Source organism: Harmonia axyridis, chromosome 1, assembly GCF_914767665.1.
Source record: "Harmonia axyridis chromosome 1, icHarAxyr1.1, whole genome shotgun sequence".
Taxonomy (NCBI): domain Eukaryota; kingdom Metazoa; phylum Arthropoda; class Insecta; order Coleoptera; family Coccinellidae; genus Harmonia; species Harmonia axyridis.
Genome location: NC_059501.1, coordinates 76,826,372 through 76,846,563, shown reverse-complemented (window position 1 = coordinate 76,846,563; position 20,192 = coordinate 76,826,372). Strand labels below are relative to the sequence as shown.

The following is a 20,192-nucleotide window of genomic DNA, read 5'->3' as shown; positions in this document are numbered from 1 at the left end:
AACTATCTCGGTTAGATCAGCGGTGTGAAGGCAAAAATATTATTTTAACAATTTAGGGATTATATTGTTTAACCGCTCAGTTTTGAACATATTCCAATTTTTCTGTTTGAATTTTATTTGAGATGAGTTGGATGTGTCTTCAACAGGAAATGAAGCCTTTTGCACAAAAATTGAAAGTGAATAAATTGAAGAATTGTAATTTTTCGTGAATATTCCCGTGATAATCAAAATTACTATTTTTATAGTTTGAAAAAATTGAAAGAATTCTTCTAAACTCTATGGTTTGGAGGAATCATTAAAAATATCTTAGAATGATAGATTATTAATATTCTAAGAAAAAAATATTCTAGTATTCTATGTTCTGAGAAGAAAACAACAAATAATTAACCAAACAATTATCTTATCTACCAATCCCACAGACCACCGGTCATTAATGTTTTCAAAGTATATGTTGCTCCAATCTGATATTTCATGATTCATCTTTAGCCAAATACATAGTAAGTAAATACTAGTGTATCAGAAGATTCAATATGTTTGAGGCTCAGGAAATAAATGCAGAACATAAGGACTTGATCCATGATGTTGCCTACGATTTTTATGGTCATCGTATGGCCACTTGTTCCAGTGATCAGTACGTTAAAGTAAGTAGTCGATTTTATATGGAACAGAAATCTTATCATCTGAATGTTGACGTTGCCATTGAAATAATAACATTATTTCGGTTATATAGGTTTGGGATCAAACTCCAGATGGCAAATGGGTTTTGACTTCTAGCTGGAAAGCCCACAGTGGTTCTGTATGGAAAGTAACTTGGGCACATCCCGAGTTCGGCCAAGTTTTGGCAACTTGTTCATTCGACAGGACAGCCGCAGTTTGGGAGGAAATAAGTATGTTTTTGAATGAACTTAGTGTAACTATTGTTTGATTAATGTTTTGTTAGTTGGGGAAACTATTGGACCTGGTGATAGAGGAATAAGACACTGGATAAGAAGAACAAATTTAGTAGATTCGAGAACCTCAGTCACAGATGTGAAATTTGGTCCAAAATCTCAAGGTCTCCAACTAGCTACCTCCTCAGCTGAAGGTATAATAAGAATATATGAAGCTCCTGATGTTATGAACTTGACACAGTGGACTTTGCAACACGAAGTTCCATGTAAATTGCCATGTAGTTCACTTAGTTGGAATTCTACACTTTCAAAGTGAGTTTTTTCCAAGTATCAAATTATCACAATATATTAGGTGTATAGTTATCTTAAATCAAGTTCTCAAAGTTTATATCAACAATAATAATATTTCTTTAAGGAATCATCCTCAAATGTTAGCTGTGGGAAGTGATGATGCAAATCCATCTAATGGTGGTAAAGTATTTATTTATGAGTATAGTGAAAACAGTAGAAGGTGGATCAAACTAGAAACAATACAAGCTGTGACAGATGCTGTGCATGATATTGCATTTTCACCTAATCTAGGAAGAAGCTTCCACGTATTAGCTGTAGCTACAAAAGATATTAGAATTTATAATCTAATACCTGATATGTAAGTTTTGATTATATATATTTTATGAACCATCAATCTATTAATTTAATTTGCTCTTTTATTCAGATCTGATGCAAGTGGAGTTACTAAACTTGACGTGCAAACAGTCGCTCAGTTTGATAGCCACGGTTGTACTGTGTGGAGAGTTTGCTGGAATATTACTGGAACTGTTCTTGCTTCGAGTGGAGATGATGGAACAGTTAGAATGTTTAAAAGTATGTTTTTACCAAACCCCTGTTAGCATTGACTTATAAATTCATTTTTTTTTCAGTGAACTATGCCAATTCTTGGAAACCAGTAGCTGTTTTAAAGGGTGATGGATCCCAAGTACCTGCCGAGTCCAACAAGAATGTACAATCATCAAATACATCTGCTCTTTCCTCTATATCTCAAACCGCAAGGTATATCAAACTGGGAAGTATAACAAATCCTAGAGAAGTAGCTTGGCATTGAATCTGAAATATTTTACAATAATCGATTCATTCATAGTTCCTCTTTGATACATACTCAGACAACCGAATGTACTTTTATTTTTATGAAAAAAAAATTATCTCCTAATTAAAAAAACAGTTGTTTATTGAGCAGATATCACCCAATTTGTATGTCATTTCAATTTTATCAAATATTTGTAACATTTGTGCATTTTTGATGATTAAAATAAAAAGCATTTTCCAATAATTGTGTATTTTTGAAGAATATCTGTGAACTAGGAAATGAGTTAATGAATTACAAATAAAATCTATGCTTTTCCGAAACCATAGATCATCTGGGGAAACTTTCATTATCACTATATTTATAGGGTATTTTTACTTCGCGATTGCCCAACCTGAATCGGCTTTCAACTGTTTTTAAAATTACAAAATTCGAAAATTCAATCATCTAATATTTTCTGAGGAAGCAAAGCTGCTTTGATATAATAAAAATAGATACCGCATCAAGTAGTTTAGCATGAGAAGCTCGGATAATCTTATTTTCAAAGTATACAAGATCAATGAGAATGGAATCGTTTCAGCAGTGGAATATGAACAAGATTTTTATACCCGCGAAGTACTATCGAAAAGACCCATTTCGTCCCAAGAACCCGCACCAAATTTGATTTGCGATCGGGAAAAGCTGAAATTGAACTTCAGTAACTTTGAATGCGAGGACGAGGATAATCCTCTTATTAGTTTTGTAAAAATTGAAAATATAAGCGATGTAAGTTTAATTGAAACCAGTGGATACTCTTGCCCAAAAAGTTTTATAGCTCGAGGTAAAAGAAGCGCTTCACCATGTTATTTGCATCATCAAATGAGGATTTCTTTGAATATTCCTACTATGATAAGATGTCAAAATTGCGAAACCAATTTCCCCACGAAATATCAATATCAAAGGCATCAATGTGAATTTAATGCAGAAAAAGTCGTTTTGAAAGCGAATGCTGATTTAAAAGATATAAACAAAGGAATGAGAATCAAGTATGATTGTGAGAGATGCGGAAAACAATTTGTAAGTAAAAATAATTTAGAAAGACATCAGATTTGTCACGAAAATTCAAAAGAAAACGTATGCGAGCATTGCAATAAACAGTTTGTTAGCGAAAATAGATTGAGAATTCATAAAGAAAATCACTGTAAAAAGGTAGGAGATATATCTAAGTTTTATCGTAGCGATGTTGCTGTTTGGAAATGCAAAAAATGTCATGAAGTATTTTCTTCTTTGAATTCTGCGAACACTCATGTGGAATCATGTAAGGAAGATTTATTTCAATATGATCAAAGTGATCCTAAAGATACTTTTGACGATGAAAAAAAAGAGAGTCCTAGTACTGTTTCACTATTTATAGTTAATGATGATTTGAATTCCAAGCTATTAGATGAAAGCCAAATTGAAAAAATCCTCACAGAAATTTTGTTGCAGTGTGAATTTTGTAACAGAACTTATGCCGATAAAAACTTACTTCTGTTACATCAAAGAAAACATTCTACTGCTAAAAATTATGAATGTGTTAACTGTAAAAGCAGCTTTGAGTCATATGCAGTTGCTGCTCAACATTGGCTGAAAATATGTTCGGAAACTTCCAACATGTTTTATCTGCCTAAATTAACTTATTGTGAATACTGTGATCGCACATTCAAGTCTCATGAATTGTTATATGCACATAAAATAAAGAAAAAACATTATACAGTGAAACTACATATGAATGATTCACATTCTAATAAAGATAATATGAGGGAGAAACAAATCGATAGTAGTGAAACCATTAATAAACTCATTGAAGATGTGTTAATTACACTGGACAGACCAATAGGTAAAATTTGCCAATTGACTAAACTCAATTACGATGATTCAAATAAAGAGAATATCGAAGTGGAAGCTCATTATACACAAAGGGAATTTAGTGATGTTCCCGAAGATTCTATGAATAACGAGAATTCAGATAAACCTGAAAAGAAAAAGAGGGGACGAAAACGAAAATGTTCCAAACCTGGAATAAGGAGCAAAAAGCTTCAAAGTCTGATAAATGAAGGATACAAGTACCAATGTGAACGTTGCCCACTTGTGTGGGATAATATTACCGATCTAGAGAAACACAGAGATGAAGAACATGCAGCAAGTTTTAGTTGCGAGGATTGTGGACAGGTCAGTTTCTGTTAACTAAATAGGATATCCTCAGGGATTTCCATTCTACTGAAATGAGACATAATGAAAGGCAAGTTTTTGGAAACCTCCAAAACAAATTCGAAGAAGTCTTCAAAAAATAAGTATCGATTTGAATGAAGTATTAAAAAGTTTTGGTTTTTAGATTTTACATAGTGCCAAAGCACTGCTTATCCATTGTCGGGCTCACAAGTGTCTGAAACCATATGTTTGTGATACTTGTGGCAGAAGCTATTCCCAAACATCTCATCTCTGGCAACACATGAGATTTCATCAAGGTAAGTTTCATTCCAGTTTTGAATCTATAATAAAAAACCTCTACTATAATTTCTTCAACATTTAATATTTTCAATTTGTTCAGGCATAAAACCCTTTGCATGTCCCCATGAGGGGTGTGAAGCTAGATACACTATCCGTCCAGATCTGAAAGATCATATAAGAAAAGTACACACTAGGGAGAGACCCTTTAAATGTGCAGTTTGTAATAAATGCTTCCTAACAGGTTCCGTTTATTACCAACATCGTTTAATCCATACCAACGATAGACGATATGGGTGTGATGTGAGTATTGTTCGAAATTTATTTCAACATCAACTATTGGATGTTGAAATGTTAGATTTAAAACAATTTAAACAAATGACCTATATCACATTTCAAAGTTTTCTGTCCAACCATTCGCTATTCGGTAAAAAATTAACAGTGCTGCGTCTGAAGTGGCCTTGGAACACAAGCTTACATCGAACACAACTGGTTCTCCTAACCTGTTTGAGCTTAAACAGGTCTCACAGAGGCTCAGATGAGTCTGGATAGAAAACATTGAACAAATTTGATTACTTAACTATATCCAACAAAATTTTTATTATCCAATAGGATAAATTCAAATGAGAATATCTAATTGAAATTATTTCTATAAGTTCAATAGCAGCTAAAGATAAGAAAAAATTATCGATTCTCCAGATGAATATTTTAGTTTTTATTTCATCATCTAAATAATACATGTCTACGATGACAATAAAAAAACTAAATTAAACTTCTATTTGTAGCTTAAATAAAATAAAATATATTCTATATCTATGCTAATAATAGTTGAAGAGGAATGTTAAGTTATTTCATAGTTTTATTTTTTTTTTTCAATATGTTATAGGTCTGCCATAAAAGATTTTTCAGAGCTGATGCTTTGAACAATCATAAAAGAATTCACACTGATGAACGTCCATATCCATGTACTGTGTGTGGAAGAGAATTCAGGCAGAAGGGAGATCGTAATAAACACATGCGTACTCAACACCCTGAAGCTGTTGTTCAGTGAAGTACATTTTATCTAATCCTATAGTGTATTTTCTCTTCTTACTTTTCATTTCATGGTTATTATTGTTTCTTGTTCACAAAAATAAAAGTGATATAAAAAAGTAATTTGTGATTTATGAAATAATCATCTTTATAAATTAACAGTCATCAAATGAGTAATTATATTATGTATAGGTAGAAAAGTTCAATACAAAAAAATAATTTCAGTTCTCTTTGGACTCGGTACTACATTTGAAAAGTTGAAGTAACCACACTCTTACCAACAGAATTTTTTAAATTTCACTAACAAAGTTGTCATCATTAGATAGGCTACTTAATAAGTCACAAAAAAAGGCAAAATGGTTAGGGTGCTATTCTCTCTAGTAATTTTAATCTACCCTAAATTTTCTTCTGTGAATTATTTATCGTTGCAATAGTGTCTATTATATTCAAGAAAGTTTTAAAAGTTTCAATGACCCTTCCCATGTATGATTTGAATTTTTCTGAAATTTTAGGTAAATTACTACCGGAACATTGTTCAATGTTAGTTCTATTTTAAGAGCTAATTTTTTGTCGACTTTCTACTAGGTTCTCGATTTAAGTAATGGATAGTTGTAAAACTTTCACTTTTCATCGAACCCTTACAAAATATTTGTAAGTCCCCTTTATAACCCATTATTTACTTAGTGTGAAAGATGGGCAGATAAAAATTGTAGCCGATGAAATAGAGTAGATTAAAGTTACTGGCAGTCGAAATACCTTGAGATTTGCATGTTTTGACTTTTGGTTAACGATCTTATTATAAAAACTTTGTTAACAAAACATGCCCCAAACACTAAATTCCATGGATGAGAGTGATTATTTCAGCTTTTCAAGTCAATCCAAAACATTAGTAATTTAAAAATTTTATTTACTAAAAGAATAAAATGTTTTCATATAAATGTGAAAATATTCAACACAGCAGAACGCATTTTGCATTTAACTCATTACAGCCAGTACAGATGATTTTTCCATAATGAAACGCATTCCCATGACAAAAAACTTAACATATAAACAAATGTACAAAGAGTTATCACATAAGCACTAATCCTCTTCTTTTGGTGGTGGTGATGTTATCTGTCTTTTGAATAATAAAATATGGGGTTCTGAAACAAATGAAATAATAATTACAACCCAAAAATAAGAATATAATACATACTTCAATCAGATAAATTTTTTTAACGTTCCTTCTTTTGAATAAATTTAATCAGAAAAAATTCAAAGCTAGAAATAATAATAATGACTAAATCACATAATTTCATAACTGTAATGATACACACTATATTTGGTATAAATTTATGTTTATTGGTATTCAGAAAAATTGTTTTCAATTGATCTATCGATGTAAACACCTTCATTATTGAATTGCTATAATTGAAAATAATTTTTTCTTAAAAATCTTTCTTTTGACTAAATTTCAAGGGCGTTCTATTCTCTTCGAGTTTTGCAATGTGTATGAAAGACCAGACTGTTAATTCTCGAGACGATAAATATAAAAAAAATTTGTCAAAATTTTATCTCAAAGCTTAACCAAAATTTAATCATGATTTTAATTATAATAGATAGATATTCAAAAATTTACATATTCAAATTAAAGACCTTTAGGTAAGTAATTTTGCAAAATTTTAATACCAATAATTTTCTGCTAGTAAATGTTTTTCTATGGCACTAAAATTGATAATTCAAGACGGGTTCTTTTAAAGAATGCTCGAATTAACACCATTAACCTTCAAGAACATTCTGAAGCATCTCACCTGGTGTATGCATCATGTAATGTACCCAACCTTTACTCTGTTGGACACCTATACTTCTCCATTCATCCTCAGACATCAAATGCGTTTTAGGAACTAATTTGACCATTTCTTTCGGTAAAACTACATGCCTAAAGAAAATCATAACATTCAAACAAAAGATGCATTCAACACCTTTCACATATAACCAAGAGAGATTATATGAATGGCATTATTCCATTATTTACCTGTATTCATACTCATCATCGTAATATTTATCAGAATAATATATATTTCTCTGAAGATCCTCTAGTTTTTCACGATTCATCTTCGTTAATAAAAAATCCTAAAAACAGCAAACTTTTAAAACTTCCAAGGTTCCTGAATCGGTTAACAGTTTATTTTCTATTGTAAAACCACAGAAAACATACTGAGATCAGACATTTGAATCAGAGAATTAAAAACAGAAGCGTAACATGACATGACCGCGTTCGTATTAGGGTAGGTACCGCCAATAAAAATCTGGAATCAACACATTTTTCTTATAAGAAACTAGAATTGAAAAGAGTATTGTAACATAAAAAGTTTTTCAAAAGAAACCTATTATATATGTATTATATTATCAAACTCGAAATTAAAATATTCGTTTAATAAATATAGAGTTGAGGTGGTAAAGCAACATTTTTTGATACATTTCCAATAATAAGTGAAAAAAATTAAACTGCCTCTTGAACTATTTTTACTCCAATATAAGTAAATACATAAAAAGAAAAATAAAAATGATTTGAAATTAAATTTATAACAATTTAATAATAGAAAAATAGAATAGAAATAGAAATTAGATTAGGATTCATGAAATGTATTACATTTTATTTGAATATTTGTTCATAAGTTTCTTCAGTTTCATTTTCCAAATAGACGCATGGATATTCAGAATAGATTCAATTTGCTCTCTCAGGGAATCCACTTCTGGACCTAAATTTTCAGTAATTTTTACTATCAATTTTCCATAATCTTTATCATTTTTGTATTCTGTGGCATTATCAGATAATATATCTATTATCATCTTGTTTGAGTTATATTCAGTACTCTGATCAGTTAAATAATCCATTATCATTAGATGCTTTTTGGTCAAGGGCCCATTGTAAGAAAGCAAAAATTCTCTGTAACATATAAAATATAAATAATATCTCATAACTTTTTTCTTATATACCTTAATAATGATACCAATAGTTCGTTCTCCTTAGTTGACGATTTATTTATGTACAACAAGAAAGTCTTCAACTCATCCTGAACTTCTAAAAATTGTGTTATTGTTTTAGTTACCAATCTACTATATTGAGCATAGAATTCATAAAAAAAAATTTTCAGATTGTCTTTACATGATTGGGACATCTATAAAAATAGTAAAATATTCATCAATAAAAAAATAATTTAGAACAATGTACAGTTTACCATTTGAAATAATAATTCTGTACAATAACATTCGACAATTGAATCATTGGGATTTACATTTATTATTTTTTCTCCCATTTCAATTAGTTTCATCACATCAAAGCGAGGTAGACATTGTCTATAGATTTCTCGTATCTTTTCAACAGGTTCATCTTTAATATCTTTTATCAAATAATCACACTCTAATTTATTTTCTAAACAATCTTCAATGGCATTCCTAAGTTCAGATGTTAAAGCTTCAAGTATTTTTGAATCCTCAGTATCATGATTGCTATTAGATTCTTTCTCAATCGAAACATTGTCTTCTTTGGATGAAGTCGATTGAATTTTATTATCAATTTCTTCTGCAATATATTATTATTTTTTATATTAAAAATTCAATATGGAATGAATAATGTATACCAAATTTATTCATTATTTTGCTCCACATTTTATATTCCTCTTCCTCTTCTTTGGATTTGAAATCATGATAGTTTTCACATTTTTTCGAAGCTTCAATAAATTTAGATAATGCTTCTTTTGATTTATCACTGAAGATATGTGCTAGATTCATATTTTGTGAGGAGCAAAATTCTACAGACTATTCAGTCTTTGCAATTACAAACTCCAGAAGTAGCCAATTAAAATGAAAAAAAATCTTACGGATAATCCGTAATCTGTCAATCTGTGCTAACTACTGAAATAATTAAAAGTCAAATACAGATATTCTGTGGATTTTCCTGGGAAATAATCATAATGAGATACAGTAAATAAGTAAATAAGTCTATGCAAATAATTTACTCTGGTCTCTGTGATAACAAATAACAATAGTTCGTGATAAATGTAGATTTTTGAAAGATAACATTATTCTTTGAAAGATAACATGATTTTTTTTTAGGTTAAAAATGAAATAGTACACGTACATTTCTACCAAATTTCACACGAAACGAGAATTTATTTTTAACAAAATGAAAACCAGATTTAATACATTCGACATCCTTTGCGTAGTTGGAGAGCTCCAACAGTAAGTTATAGTTTGAAATAATGAAATTTAATTAGAACTTGTTTAATATAAAAAGATATTATTTTCCGAAAATGTTCGTGCAGTTCTTGAATGATTGATTATCTCCTATTATTATAGATACGTTGGGATGCGAGTGAATAATGTATACGATATTGATAATAAAACATTTTTGATCAAATTGCAAAGAACAGAAGAAAAAGCTGTAATACTTCTGGAGTCTGGTATTAGAATTCATTCAACAGCTTTCGAATGGCCTAAAAATATGGCCCCCTCAGGATTCAGCATGAAGGTGGGATTCAGTTATATTTTTTATATATTTCGTGTTTAAGGTTTATCAAGTTTTAATTTCAGATGAGGAAACATATACGAAATAAACGACTTGAAAGTTTAACTCAACTTGGAGTAGACAGAATAATTGATTTACAATTTGGTAGTGGTGAAGCTGCCTATCATGTGATATTAGAACTTTATGATAGAGGAAATTTGATATTAACTGATCATGAGTTGAAAATTTTATATATTCTGAGACCTCATACTGAAGGTGAAAGTGTAAGATTTTTTGTTAAAGAGATTTATCCTCAAAATAGAGGAAGAGAATCTAAATTAATAACCAGAGAGGATTTAACAAGTATTTTAGAGGGGAGTAAACCTGGTGATCAACTCAAAAAAGCTTTAGTTTCTAAGTTGGGTCAGTAAATTTGGTTATTTATTAAAGAAGTTGAATTATTAAATGAATTAATCCCTTAGAGTATGGACCTGCACTAATTGAACATGTTCTTATTGGAAAAGGTTTTAATAATAATTGTAAAATTGGAAAAACCTTCAATATAACTACAGATTTTGAGCAATTGTTTGAAGCATTAATTGAAGCAGATGATATTTTCAGAAAAGCAAAAGAAGTTAAAAGCAAGGTATCTAACAAATAATTTCAATTTTGAGTTTATAGTTGTATCAGAGAAATTTTTTTTTATAGAAATGTTGTTCTTAATCTTAGTTCATAATTTTGGAATGGAAACCTTTTTCAGGGATACATTATTCAAAAGAAAGAGGATAAAGTTTCAACAAAAGGAGATACTCAAGCCGAATATTTTTTATCCAATCAAGAGTTTCATCCTGTTTTGTTTAGACAGCATGAGAACTCGCCTTATAAAGAATTTGACTGTTTCAACAATGCCATCGATGAGTTTTTCTCATCTATGGAGAGTCAGAAAATCGAATTGAAAGCTTTGCACCAAGAGAAGGAAGCACTGAAAAAACTTGAGAATGTCAAGAAAGATCACCAACAAAGATTAGTAGCCTTAGAAAAAACCCAGGAAATTGATAAACAAAAAGCTGAACTAATTACTAGAAATCAAGAAATTGTTGAAAAAGCCATATTGGCTGTTCAAAGTGCTTTAGCTAATCAGGTATATATTCAGGGTGTATTCAAAGGGGAAAAAAGTTTGGTATTTAAAAAACACCTGTCAAAAAATTATCTTCTTTGAAAACACTCTGTATAATTAATATGAGAAGTTTGATAAACTTTTCAAAACTTACTATAGCATCCCATTTTAGCTTCCATGGGATGCAATAAATGATTTGGTTAAAGAGGCAGCTTCTCAGGGGGATCCAATTGCACAAACAATAAAAGAACTAAAACTCCAAACAAACCATATAACATTGTATCTAACAGATCCTTATGATTCTGAAGAAGCAAGTAATGAGAGTGATGAAGAAGCGGAAAATAATAAAATCAAATCTATGGCTGTCGATGTTGATTTGGCATTATCAGCTTTTGCAAATGCCACAAGATATTACAATCAGAAAAGGCATGCAGCTAAAAAACAAGAGAAAACTATCAAATCGCAGACGGTTGCCTTAAAATCTGCAGAAAAGAAGACAAAACAGACCCTGAAAGAGGTATATATTTGATGTATTTTAGGACTTTTTTTTTAATAATAAATAAAACGGCTAACATTTGGAAATACTTGATGAAAATAGGTAAAATTTCCAATGAAGTAATCATATCATACGATATTAACTATATATCCGGTCAATGTATCAGCAATAGGAAAATGCCATCCACACGACCGTTGTCAGACAGAAGGTCTCCACGCCACTACGTAGGATTCACAATCGAAAGTAACCCAAGGAGAATGCTTGTCATCAAGGGAGGATAGCGATATACCGGTTTCACCCTTATTAGGGATCATCAGTACCGCATAACCCTACCCAAGATGACAAACAAACGAAATAGCAGGCATCTTATTGAACGCTGGCAGTCGCTAGTCAGTATGAATTACTGCAGAGCGCCACCCAGCGGACAAATAACCTAACTACCTCCTCCATGAATACTTCGAAAAAGCAGAATCCCACGTCAACAAGGAAAACCTTCCGTAATTAGCCTAAGCGACTTTCATCGAAATAATAATAATAAATAAAACGGCTAACATTTGGAAATACTTGATGAAAATAGGTAAAATCTGACAACGGTCGTGTGGATGGCATTTTCCTATTGCTGATACATTGACCGGATATATAGTTAATATCGTATGATATGATTACTTCATTGGAAATTTTACCTATTTTCATCAAGTATTTCCAAATGTTAGCCGTTTTATTTATTATTATTATTTCGATGAAAGTCGCTTAGGCTAATTACGGAAGGTTTTCCTTGTTGACGTGGGATTCTGCTTTTTCGAAGTATTCATGGAGGAGGTAGTTAGGTTATTTGTCCGCTGGGTGGCGCTCTGCAGTAATTCATACTGACTAGCGACTGCCAGCGTTCAATAAGATGCCTGCTATTTCGTTTGTTTGTCATCTTGGGTAGGGTTATGCGGTACTGATGATCCCTAATAAGGGTGAAACCGGTATATCGCTATCCTCCCTTGATGACAAGCATTCTCCTTGGGTTACTTTCGATTGTGAATCCTACGTAGTGGCGTGGAGACCTTCTGTCTGACAACGGTCGTGTGGATGGCATTTTCCTATTGCTGATACATTGACCGGATATATAGTTAATATCGTATGATATGATTACTTCATTGGAAATTTTACCTATTTTCATCAAGTATTTCCAAATGTTAGCCGTTTTATTTATTATTATTATTTCGATGAAAGTCGCTTAGGCTAATTACGGAAGGTTTTCCTTGTTGACGTGGGATTCTGCTTTTTCGAAGTATTCATGGAGGAGGTAGTTAGGTTATTTGTCCGCTGGGTGGCGCTCTGCAGTAATTCATACTGACTAGCGACTGCCAGCGTTCAATAAGATGCCTGCTATTTCGTTTGTTTGTCATCTTGGGTAGGGTTATGCGGTACTGATGATCCCTAATAAGGGTGAAACCGGTATATCGCTATCCTCCCTTGATGACAAGCATTCTCCTTGGGTTACTTTCGATTGTGAATCCTACGTAGTGGCGTGGAGACCTTCTGTCTGACAACGGTCGTGTGGATGGCATTTTCCTATTGCTGATACATTGACCGGATATATAGTTAATATCGTATGATATGATTACTTCATTGGAAATTTTACCTATTTTCATCAAGTATTTCCAAATGTTAGCCGTTTTATTTATTATTATTATTTCGATGAAAGTCGCTTAGGCTAATTACGGAAGGTTTTCCTTGTTGACGTGGGATTCTGCTTTTTCGAAGTATTCATGGAGGAGGTAGTTAGGTTATTTGTCCGCTGGGTGGCGCTCTGCAGTAATTCATACTGACTAGCGACTGCCAGCGTTCAATAAGATGCCTGCTATTTCGTTTGTTTGTCATCTTGGGTAGGGTTATGCGGTACTGATGATCCCTAATAAGGGTGAAACCGGTATATCGCTATCCTCCCTTGATGACAAGCATTCTCCTTGGGTTACTTTCGATTGTGAATCCTACGTAGTGGCGTGGAGACCTTCTGTCTGACAACGGTCGTGTGGATGGCATTTTCCTATTGCTGATACATTGACCGGATATATAGTTAATATCGTATGATATGATTACTTCATTGGAAATTTTACCTATTTTCATCGACTTTTTTTTTATTCCAAGTGTACATTAATTTTGCATAAAATAAGAAATAGCACTGAACAATTAACATGTACCAAATAGCAGATAGAAGCACCACTTGTGAACTTATTATTTTGTCATAAATCATTGGAATTTGCTATTTTATTTGGCTGCATCAAAATTGTCATTTAAAAATGCAGCAATCAACTTACGCTTGTGGATAGAATTCTATTTAATGTGAATGCATTAAAGTTAATCCTATCTTGAAAACAATCAACTGATTTTTAGCCAGGTTAACAAAACAAAAATGTTTCATTTTCAGTTAGGTAATCTTAAATTTATAGGTTAGCAAATAACGTTTAACAGAAGCAAATTTATAGGTTAGCAAATGACGTTTAACAGAAGCAAATTTATAGGTTAGCAAATAAAGTTTAACAGAAGCAAATTTATACGTTCAACAGAAGAAAATTTATAGATTAGCAAACCATGTTTAACATAACCAAATTTAGTTGTAACTATATGTATTGGGCTGGGGAGGGGTTTGATGTAAAAAAAATGCATTTTTCTCAATATCAAAGTAACAAAAACCCAAATTAGGCAGAGAGAGAGAGAGAAATTAAATTTATTGATAAATCAAATGGCTATCGACCACAGTCTTCCAGCCAAATTAGGCATTTTATAATATTTGACTGATTTTTCAGTTTGCATAAAAATATCGTCAATAATTTTTAAAGGTGAAAATCTATTGAACAATGTTATAAAGAAGTTTATAGCCTTCCTAAATTATTTTTTGAATATTTTTTCTTTAATATTGGCAATATATAATTTCCTTAGGTTGAAACTATAACCAATATCCAGAAGGCAAGAAAAGTCTACTGGTTTGAAAAATTCTTTTGGTTTATAAGTTCAGAAAATTATCTTGTCATTGCTGGAAGGGACCAGCAACAAAATGAACTATTAGTTAAAAGGTAAAAAGGAGTTTTCTTGCTGAGTGCAAAGGAAAAATATACATTCATTTCTTCCAGATACTTGAAACCTACCGATTTATATGTGCATGCAGATGTACATGGTGCTAGCAGTGTAGTTATAAAAAATCCAACTAGTCAGCCTGTACCACCTAAGACTTTAAATGAGGCTGGCACAATGGCAATATGTTATAGGTGAGTTTGTGATTTTTAGTTTTAGATCTGCTAGATTAACAAACTTGGAGAGAGAGAGAGAGAGAAAAACTAAATTTATTGATCTTGCAATCAAATGGCTCACACACCGCCATTTTTGGTTCTCCTGTCAGTGTTCAGAATCCAAACAAATAAATTGTCATTCAAATTAGTACGGTGTCGTTGAAGGAATTGGCTTATATTCATAAGTAAGAGTATTTAAGGAACGATTTTACTATTAATTGATAGTCAGAAGGAACGAGGTTAATACCAGTAAGTTTGAATTCTGTATCATTCCCCAGATTTTGTAAAAAGCCGTGTTTATTAGTTGAACTACTGGCATTAATTTCGTGCCTTCTGTCTATCAATTAATAGTAAAATCGTTCCTTAAATAATCTTATTTATTGAAATAAGCCAATTTTTTCAACGACAACATACTAATTTGAATGACAATTTGTTTGTTTGGATTCCGAACACTGACAGGAGAACTAAAATGGCGGTGTGTGACGTCATCACTAATAGAGCGTATTGACCACAGTCTTCCAGCCAGTTATATACAATTTTATATTACTATAACTCAAAGTCTCTGATTTGTTTATATTATTATTATTATTTTTTTTCAGTGTTGCCTGGGAGGCTAAAGTTGTTACCAATGCTTATTGGGTATGGGGTGATCAAGTCAGCAAGACAGCCCCTACAGGAGAATATTTAACTACTGGCAGTTTCATGGTTAGGGGAAAAAAAAATTTTCTTCCTCCGTCTCATTTGATTTTGGGACTCAGTTTCTTGTTTAGACTAGAAGATAGCTTTGTAGAAAAGCATTTAGGCGAAAGGAAAGTTTTGACTGAAGGGGCAGAATATGATATGCCTGATCAAAATATGGAACATAAGGATGATGTTGAAATCGACATTCCTGATGAAGACGATGGTGAGTCTAAAGGATACATATACACAAAATATAATGATAACAACAAAGGGTTTTTTAATAGGTATTATACATTTCAAAATGGCAACACGGTATAATTTTCTGACATTTCTTATGTCATTTGTGTTCAGTAGGTTAAGTCATTTAATCATGGAAAGATACAAGTTTCAACAACGTTTAGACATTGTTAAATTATTATATTAAAATCAGTGCTCATTTGTGAATACTGAAAGCAATTTAAGAATTCATGGGTGAATTCATCGTATTGTAGACAAGTATCAAAGTTTGAGAATTTCATTCCCATCTTCTTCAAAATTGAGAAACCATGTTAATGTTATCCTAAATTCGGGATGAGAAGTTCAAGAAAAAATCGATATAAATAGCTTGTACAAAATTGCTTGAATCATTTAATACACTGTCGTTGATGTTTTCGGTTTGAACTTACATGGATTAATTCAAGAAGTTTACTGAATAAATAGCTAATGCTGATGATGCTACAACAGAGGTAAAAATATAATTCATACAAATTGAGAATTTAGCAAAAACATATGAACTTAGAATGATTACCAGGGCAAAAAACACTGAATTCATAAAGAATAGCGTGAAATATAATGCTTGGTACTCTATATTTTCTTGAGGTTTTAATTTCATACTACACTGTCTTGTATGTTTCTTGAATCTATCTAGTTGGTTTCTCCGATTGTGTCTTCCATAAATTTTTATGTGGAAATAATTGTTTGTATGCGTTATACCGCAGTGTAGAAAATAACCTGAAATTAGTGTAACTGTTGAAATTTGAAATATTGTTTCATTGTAATCCAGAAGATGGAGGTCGATGAATATCCAAACCACAAGAAGCACATCTAACATACAAGTACTGAATAATAGAGCTTTGATCATGTTTTGCTTATCAATTAGTGCCATAAATTCGTTAATAAGCTGCATTATGAAAATATTAATTCAAAAGCAATTGAAGAATGTCAGATTTATTTTGACATCTATTTTCGATGCTGTCAATACAGTTCTCAATGATCTCGTTGTTAGCATTTGACAGTAGCCCGAAATACCAACACTGCCAATCATTACTTAATTTTTGATCAACAAAATACTAAGAAGATATGCACATAGACTATTCACTTATGTATGAAAGATGTTAAACCTATTGAAATTTTAGTACTAATCAAAAACTTCTTGTTACTGCTTGAAGAATCCATAAATCTGGGGATATTTGTTCCCCCTACTGTTGCTATCAATTCACGATAATCCAGATGTGTCATTCTGATTGTAAATAAGATGCATAGAATACCTGGTGTGTCTACTTATACCTGTAAAACTTTCAGACAAAACGGGAGATTTTTCGGATTTATACCTACTTGATTTCGAGGGATCGCGGGCTTTTCAGATGGCGCATACATCGTTTACATTTGACATTTCTCTCAATTCTCGACTCTTGTGAAACAAGGGCGTAGATCTTTTTTTTCTTGGGGAGGGATAATCGAAAAAAAAATTTTTGACGACAACTTTTATTCATATCTGTAATGTTAGAAAAAGAAGTTTGATAATGAAGTTTGAACCAAATTACTCGAAATAATTTTTGTTGTTACTAATTCGGTTGTGCTTACCTTGTTCTCAAATAAGAGTTACGAAGGAAAATGAGAAAATACTTGGATAATTTTGAGAAAAAAAAGTTTCATGAATATGAGCCCACAAAGGCTTTGCTTTCAGTATACAGGTTGTTTCTAGTGTGTCGTACAGTTTATCAAATATTTATTAATCTTCGCTACAGATTAGGTAAATAAATACCAAAATTTATAATTAATGCATTCATTAGAGCTTACTAGCTGGATCTTCATAATAATTTGGATTTTCCTGAGGATTACTAGAGATTTTTGTCGAAATCGATAGCAGATACGACAAAACTATAACAAACCAGAAAGTATAGTACTGGACCAGAGTTTTTTTTCTACATTTTCCTAAACTAACAGCCATTCACCAAAATATAGTTTTGGAGGAAGGAAGCAGGCATCCTTCCAGAAAATATATCACCCTGTAGATTTGCATTCAAAATTAGCATATCACATAGTGAAAACTTTGAACTGGAATATCTATGGCCAATTCATATTAAATATCTTGTAAAGGGAAGGTTATACGAAAAATAATAAATGTTTGGGGACTCATGTTATAGGACTTTTTTTCTTAAAATGATCCGGAAATCTGTCATTTTCATTTGTATCTCCAATTTAGGAGCACCGTGTAATTACCTCTAGTATCCCCCTATTTCTACGCTCTTGTCGTGAACTTTGAGTATAGAACAATACTATTTTATATTCTATGGTCTGTCATTATATTCCATTCATTTGAGTAAAAATTCGATATGAACTGAATTGTAATTTATTGTGAATGTTTGCAGTGTCTAAAATCAGTATTTCCTTTTTAAACGGCACCAGGCAGATGCGGGAATTCGAAAAATTTTAAAGAGCGCCACCTTACAGCACTCTGGTGAAGCACACCACCAAAGCAACAGGTGGGTCTCTCAAAAAGTCTGAAACAAAATCGAATCAGTAAACACACCAGGTATTATATGCATCTTAATTGTAAATCAAACTTGACATTTTCATTTAATTCTTTCAAAATTGGTTTGGTTTAGTAACTCGAATAATACAACAGTATGCAATACTATGCAAATACCACAGTTTTTCAAAATCAAACACATAATGAAAAAATTCAAACCATGAGAAAATTTTAACAATCAATTTTTGATCTTGATATTATGGTAAAACTTGGAAAAAACTACAGTTCGGCAACGATACTGGAAAATCTATGATGACATCGTTTCATACCTGAAGTGAATTGCCTATATCTGCCAGTTCAGGTCATGATTCAACATAATCATCAAGAAAATTGAACAACATTAAATAATGGAAGAAAATGATAAAAAAAACGCAAATGTTTGAGAACAAAAAATCACATTAGATTAATTGTAAATAAAAGACTTCAGGGTTTTTCAAGTGTTCCAATAATATGAAAATATAATTTTTAGCAGAGGATGATAAAGAAAAAGACGAAGAGAGTGCAGAGATAAACGTTGAAAAATTGGAGACTCTAAAAGAGGAAGTGAATGAAGCAGATTCATCTGACTCTGAGGAGAATGATATAAAATATCCTGATACACATCTAAGGATTGAGCATAAAACAGATACAGCGTATGGAATTTCATATTGTTTATTAATAATCCATTTTTATCTCATATCATTGATTTTATACAGACAAAATGTAAATCTTTACTTGAAGTTTCATTTTGGTGAAAAATGAATTATTTCATGAATATGAGGTTAGCATGTTCAGAACATAACTCTAGTACCTTTTAGAATGAATATAATTCCACAATCAACCACTCCAAAAGAAGATGACACATTGAAATTATTAGCTAACATGAAACCTTTTGCTGCTGCCAAAAATCGAGGAAATAATAAGCAAAAAAATAAACAAGCTACAGAGAATAATAATCATAGTGAGTATTTCATTATCAAAAGTCCAAGCTTTTTTATTAAAATTCAATATTTCAGAAAACAATGAAGAAAATAATGCCAATAAACAACAGATGAAAAGAGGCCAAAGAAGTAAATTGAAGAAAATAAAGGAAAAATATAAAGATCAAGACGATGAAGAAAGACAATTACGTATGGAAATTTTACAAGTAAGTCGGCTAATTTGGATTATAAGAACTAATAATGAAGTATGTATCTTTTATAGTCTTCAGGTGCTAATAAAGAAAATAAAAAGAATAAGAAAAGTAAAGATACAAATCAAAATGCAACGAAAAAAGTTCAACCACACTTTTCAAGAGCACCAAAAGTAAATAATAAGGAAGATGATGGTGGTGATGAAGAAGAGGTTCTTGTACAAGTGGATGTGGATATGATAAATGCTTTAACCGGAATTCCATCTACTGAAGATGAACTTCTGTTTGCTGTTCCTGTTGTTGCCCCTTACAGCACGTTAACTAATTACAAGTAAGTTTATTTGATTTCAGATGATCTAAATTGTTGTTGGTAGATCAATTGTTTAGAGTGGTACTTACATAGTGAATACTTTCAGGTTCAAAGTTAAAATCACACCTGGTACAGGTAAAAAAGGAAAGGCAGCTAAAACTGCTGTTGCTATTTTTATGAAAGATAGAGCCATTACTCAACGAGAAAAAGATTTATTAAAAGCTGTTAAAGATGATCAGCTTGCCAGAAACTTCCCTGGAAAAGTGAAATTGTCGGCCCCCAAACTTCAAGCTTTGAAGAAATAGCTTTATTTCTTTTTTATTATTTTTTGTAAAAAAAATGTTGAACATAATTTATGTATTTACTTGTTGTTTGAATCAAAATAATGCCAGAAAAGAATACAACTCCCTCAATTTTATTGTTAACTCTCAAATGTGAGTTAATATATTC

General features: G+C 31.5%; 5 protein-coding genes across 6 annotated transcripts; 3 read left to right on the top strand and 2 right to left on the bottom strand.

Annotated features, from left to right (window-relative positions):
• The first annotated feature begins 339 nt into the window (after positions 1 to 339).
• Positions 340 to 2,217, top strand: LOC123671311 (nucleoporin SEH1). The gene is made up of 6 exons (XM_045605066.1): positions 340 to 641; positions 731 to 887; positions 941 to 1,202; positions 1,306 to 1,539; positions 1,606 to 1,754; positions 1,811 to 2,217. The coding sequence occupies exons 1-6, from the start codon at positions 531 to 533 to the stop codon at positions 1,990 to 1,992; spliced, it is 1,095 nt and encodes a 364-aa protein (XP_045461022.1). The 5' UTR covers positions 340 to 530; the 3' UTR covers positions 1,993 to 2,217.
• Positions 2,218 to 2,370: 153 nt separating this feature from the next.
• Positions 2,371 to 6,278, top strand: LOC123671308 (zinc finger protein Xfin-like). Its single transcript, XM_045605063.1, has 4 exons — positions 2,371 to 4,161; positions 4,325 to 4,457; positions 4,541 to 4,740; positions 5,324 to 6,278. The coding sequence occupies exons 1-4, from the start codon at positions 2,488 to 2,490 to the stop codon at positions 5,486 to 5,488; spliced, it is 2,172 nt and encodes a 723-aa protein (XP_045461019.1). The 5' UTR covers positions 2,371 to 2,487; the 3' UTR covers positions 5,489 to 6,278.
• An 81-nt stretch (positions 6,279 to 6,359) lies between these two features.
• LOC123671313 (cyclin-dependent kinases regulatory subunit) lies at positions 6,360 to 7,659 on the bottom strand. Its single transcript, XM_045605068.1, has 3 exons — positions 7,484 to 7,659; positions 7,260 to 7,387; positions 6,360 to 6,611 (listed from the first exon to the last, which is right to left on the bottom strand). Exons 1-3 carry the CDS (start codon positions 7,561 to 7,563, stop codon positions 6,550 to 6,552), a joined length of 270 nt encoding a protein of 89 aa, XP_045461024.1. The 5' UTR covers positions 7,564 to 7,659; the 3' UTR covers positions 6,360 to 6,549.
• Positions 7,660 to 7,868: 209 nt separating this feature from the next.
• On the bottom strand, positions 7,869 to 9,374 carry LOC123671073. The gene is made up of 4 exons (XM_045604734.1): positions 9,093 to 9,374; positions 8,691 to 9,034; positions 8,449 to 8,630; positions 7,869 to 8,398 (listed from the first exon to the last, which is right to left on the bottom strand). The coding sequence occupies exons 1-4, from the start codon at positions 9,241 to 9,243 to the stop codon at positions 8,098 to 8,100; spliced, it is 978 nt and encodes a 325-aa protein (XP_045460690.1). The 5' UTR covers positions 9,244 to 9,374; the 3' UTR covers positions 7,869 to 8,097.
• Position 9,375: 1 nt separating this feature from the next.
• On the top strand, positions 9,376 to 20,106 carry LOC123671072 (nuclear export mediator factor NEMF homolog). 2 transcript variants are annotated; one of them, XM_045604733.1, is made up of 15 exons: positions 9,376 to 9,499; positions 9,568 to 9,693; positions 9,811 to 9,982; positions 10,045 to 10,381; positions 10,441 to 10,604; positions 10,719 to 11,099; positions 11,248 to 11,592; positions 14,503 to 14,636; positions 14,694 to 14,828; positions 15,449 to 15,753; positions 18,794 to 18,953; positions 19,119 to 19,261; positions 19,317 to 19,447; positions 19,504 to 19,763; positions 19,849 to 20,106. In XM_045604733.1, the coding sequence occupies exons 2-15, from the start codon at positions 9,638 to 9,640 to the stop codon at positions 20,045 to 20,047; spliced, it is 2,922 nt and encodes a 973-aa protein (XP_045460689.1). In that variant the 5' UTR covers positions 9,376 to 9,499; positions 9,568 to 9,637; the 3' UTR covers positions 20,048 to 20,106. The 2 variants fall into 2 exon arrangements, with proteins under 2 accessions (XP_045460689.1, XP_045460688.1); XM_045604732.1 differs by having other exon boundaries at positions 18,791 to 18,953.
• Positions 20,107 to 20,192: the final 86 nt, after the last annotated feature.

What these genes read in the sequence shown, in the direction of transcription:
- LOC123671308 (XM_045605063.1), top strand. Translation starts at nt 2,488, where the DNA reads ATGAGAAGCTCGGATAATCTTATTTTCAAAGTATACAAGATCAATGAG. An exon ending in ACACATGAGATTTCATCAAG is followed by an intron (nt 4,458 to 4,540) that starts GTAAGTTTCATT and finishes CAATTTGTTCAG; the next exon opens with GCATAAAACCCTTTGCATGT. An exon ending in ATAGACGATATGGGTGTGAT is followed by an intron (nt 4,741 to 5,323) that starts GTGAGTATTGTT and finishes AATATGTTATAG; the next exon opens with GTCTGCCATAAAAGATTTTT.
- LOC123671073 (XM_045604734.1), bottom strand. Translation starts at nt 9,243, where the DNA reads ATGAATCTAGCACATATCTTCAGTGATAAATCAAAAGAAGCATTATCT. An exon ending in CAAAATAATGAATAAATTTG is followed by an intron (nt 9,035 to 9,092) that starts GTATACATTATT and finishes AATATATTGCAG; the next exon opens with AAGAAATTGATAATAAAATT. An exon ending in CTATTGGTATCATTATTAAG is followed by an intron (nt 8,399 to 8,448) that starts GTATATAAGAAA and finishes TATATGTTACAG; the next exon opens with AGAATTTTTGCTTTCTTACA.
- LOC123671313 (XM_045605068.1), bottom strand. Translation starts at nt 7,563, where the DNA reads ATGAATCGTGAAAAACTAGAGGATCTTCAGAGAAATATATATTATTCT. An exon ending in GATGATGAGTATGAATACAG is followed by an intron (nt 7,388 to 7,483) that starts GTAAATAATGGA and finishes GATTTTCTTTAG; the next exon opens with GCATGTAGTTTTACCGAAAG. An exon ending in TTACATGATGCATACACCAG is followed by an intron (nt 6,612 to 7,259) that starts GTGAGATGCTTC and finishes CATTTGTTTCAG; the next exon opens with AACCCCATATTTTATTATTC.
- LOC123671311 (XM_045605066.1), top strand. Translation starts at nt 531, where the DNA reads ATGTTTGAGGCTCAGGAAATAAATGCAGAACATAAGGACTTGATCCAT. An exon ending in TGGAATTCTACACTTTCAAA is followed by an intron (nt 1,203 to 1,305) that starts GTGAGTTTTTTC and finishes TATTTCTTTAAG; the next exon opens with GAATCATCCTCAAATGTTAG. An exon ending in AACAGTTAGAATGTTTAAAA is followed by an intron (nt 1,755 to 1,810) that starts GTATGTTTTTAC and finishes TTTTTTTTTCAG; the next exon opens with TGAACTATGCCAATTCTTGG.
- LOC123671072 (XM_045604732.1), top strand. Translation starts at nt 9,638, where the DNA reads ATGAAAACCAGATTTAATACATTCGACATCCTTTGCGTAGTTGGAGAG. An exon ending in CATTCCTGATGAAGACGATG is followed by an intron (nt 15,754 to 18,790) that starts GTGAGTCTAAAG and finishes TATAATTTTTAG; the next exon opens with CAGAGGATGATAAAGAAAAA. An exon ending in AGCACGTTAACTAATTACAA is followed by an intron (nt 19,764 to 19,848) that starts GTAAGTTTATTT and finishes GAATACTTTCAG; the next exon opens with GTTCAAAGTTAAAATCACAC.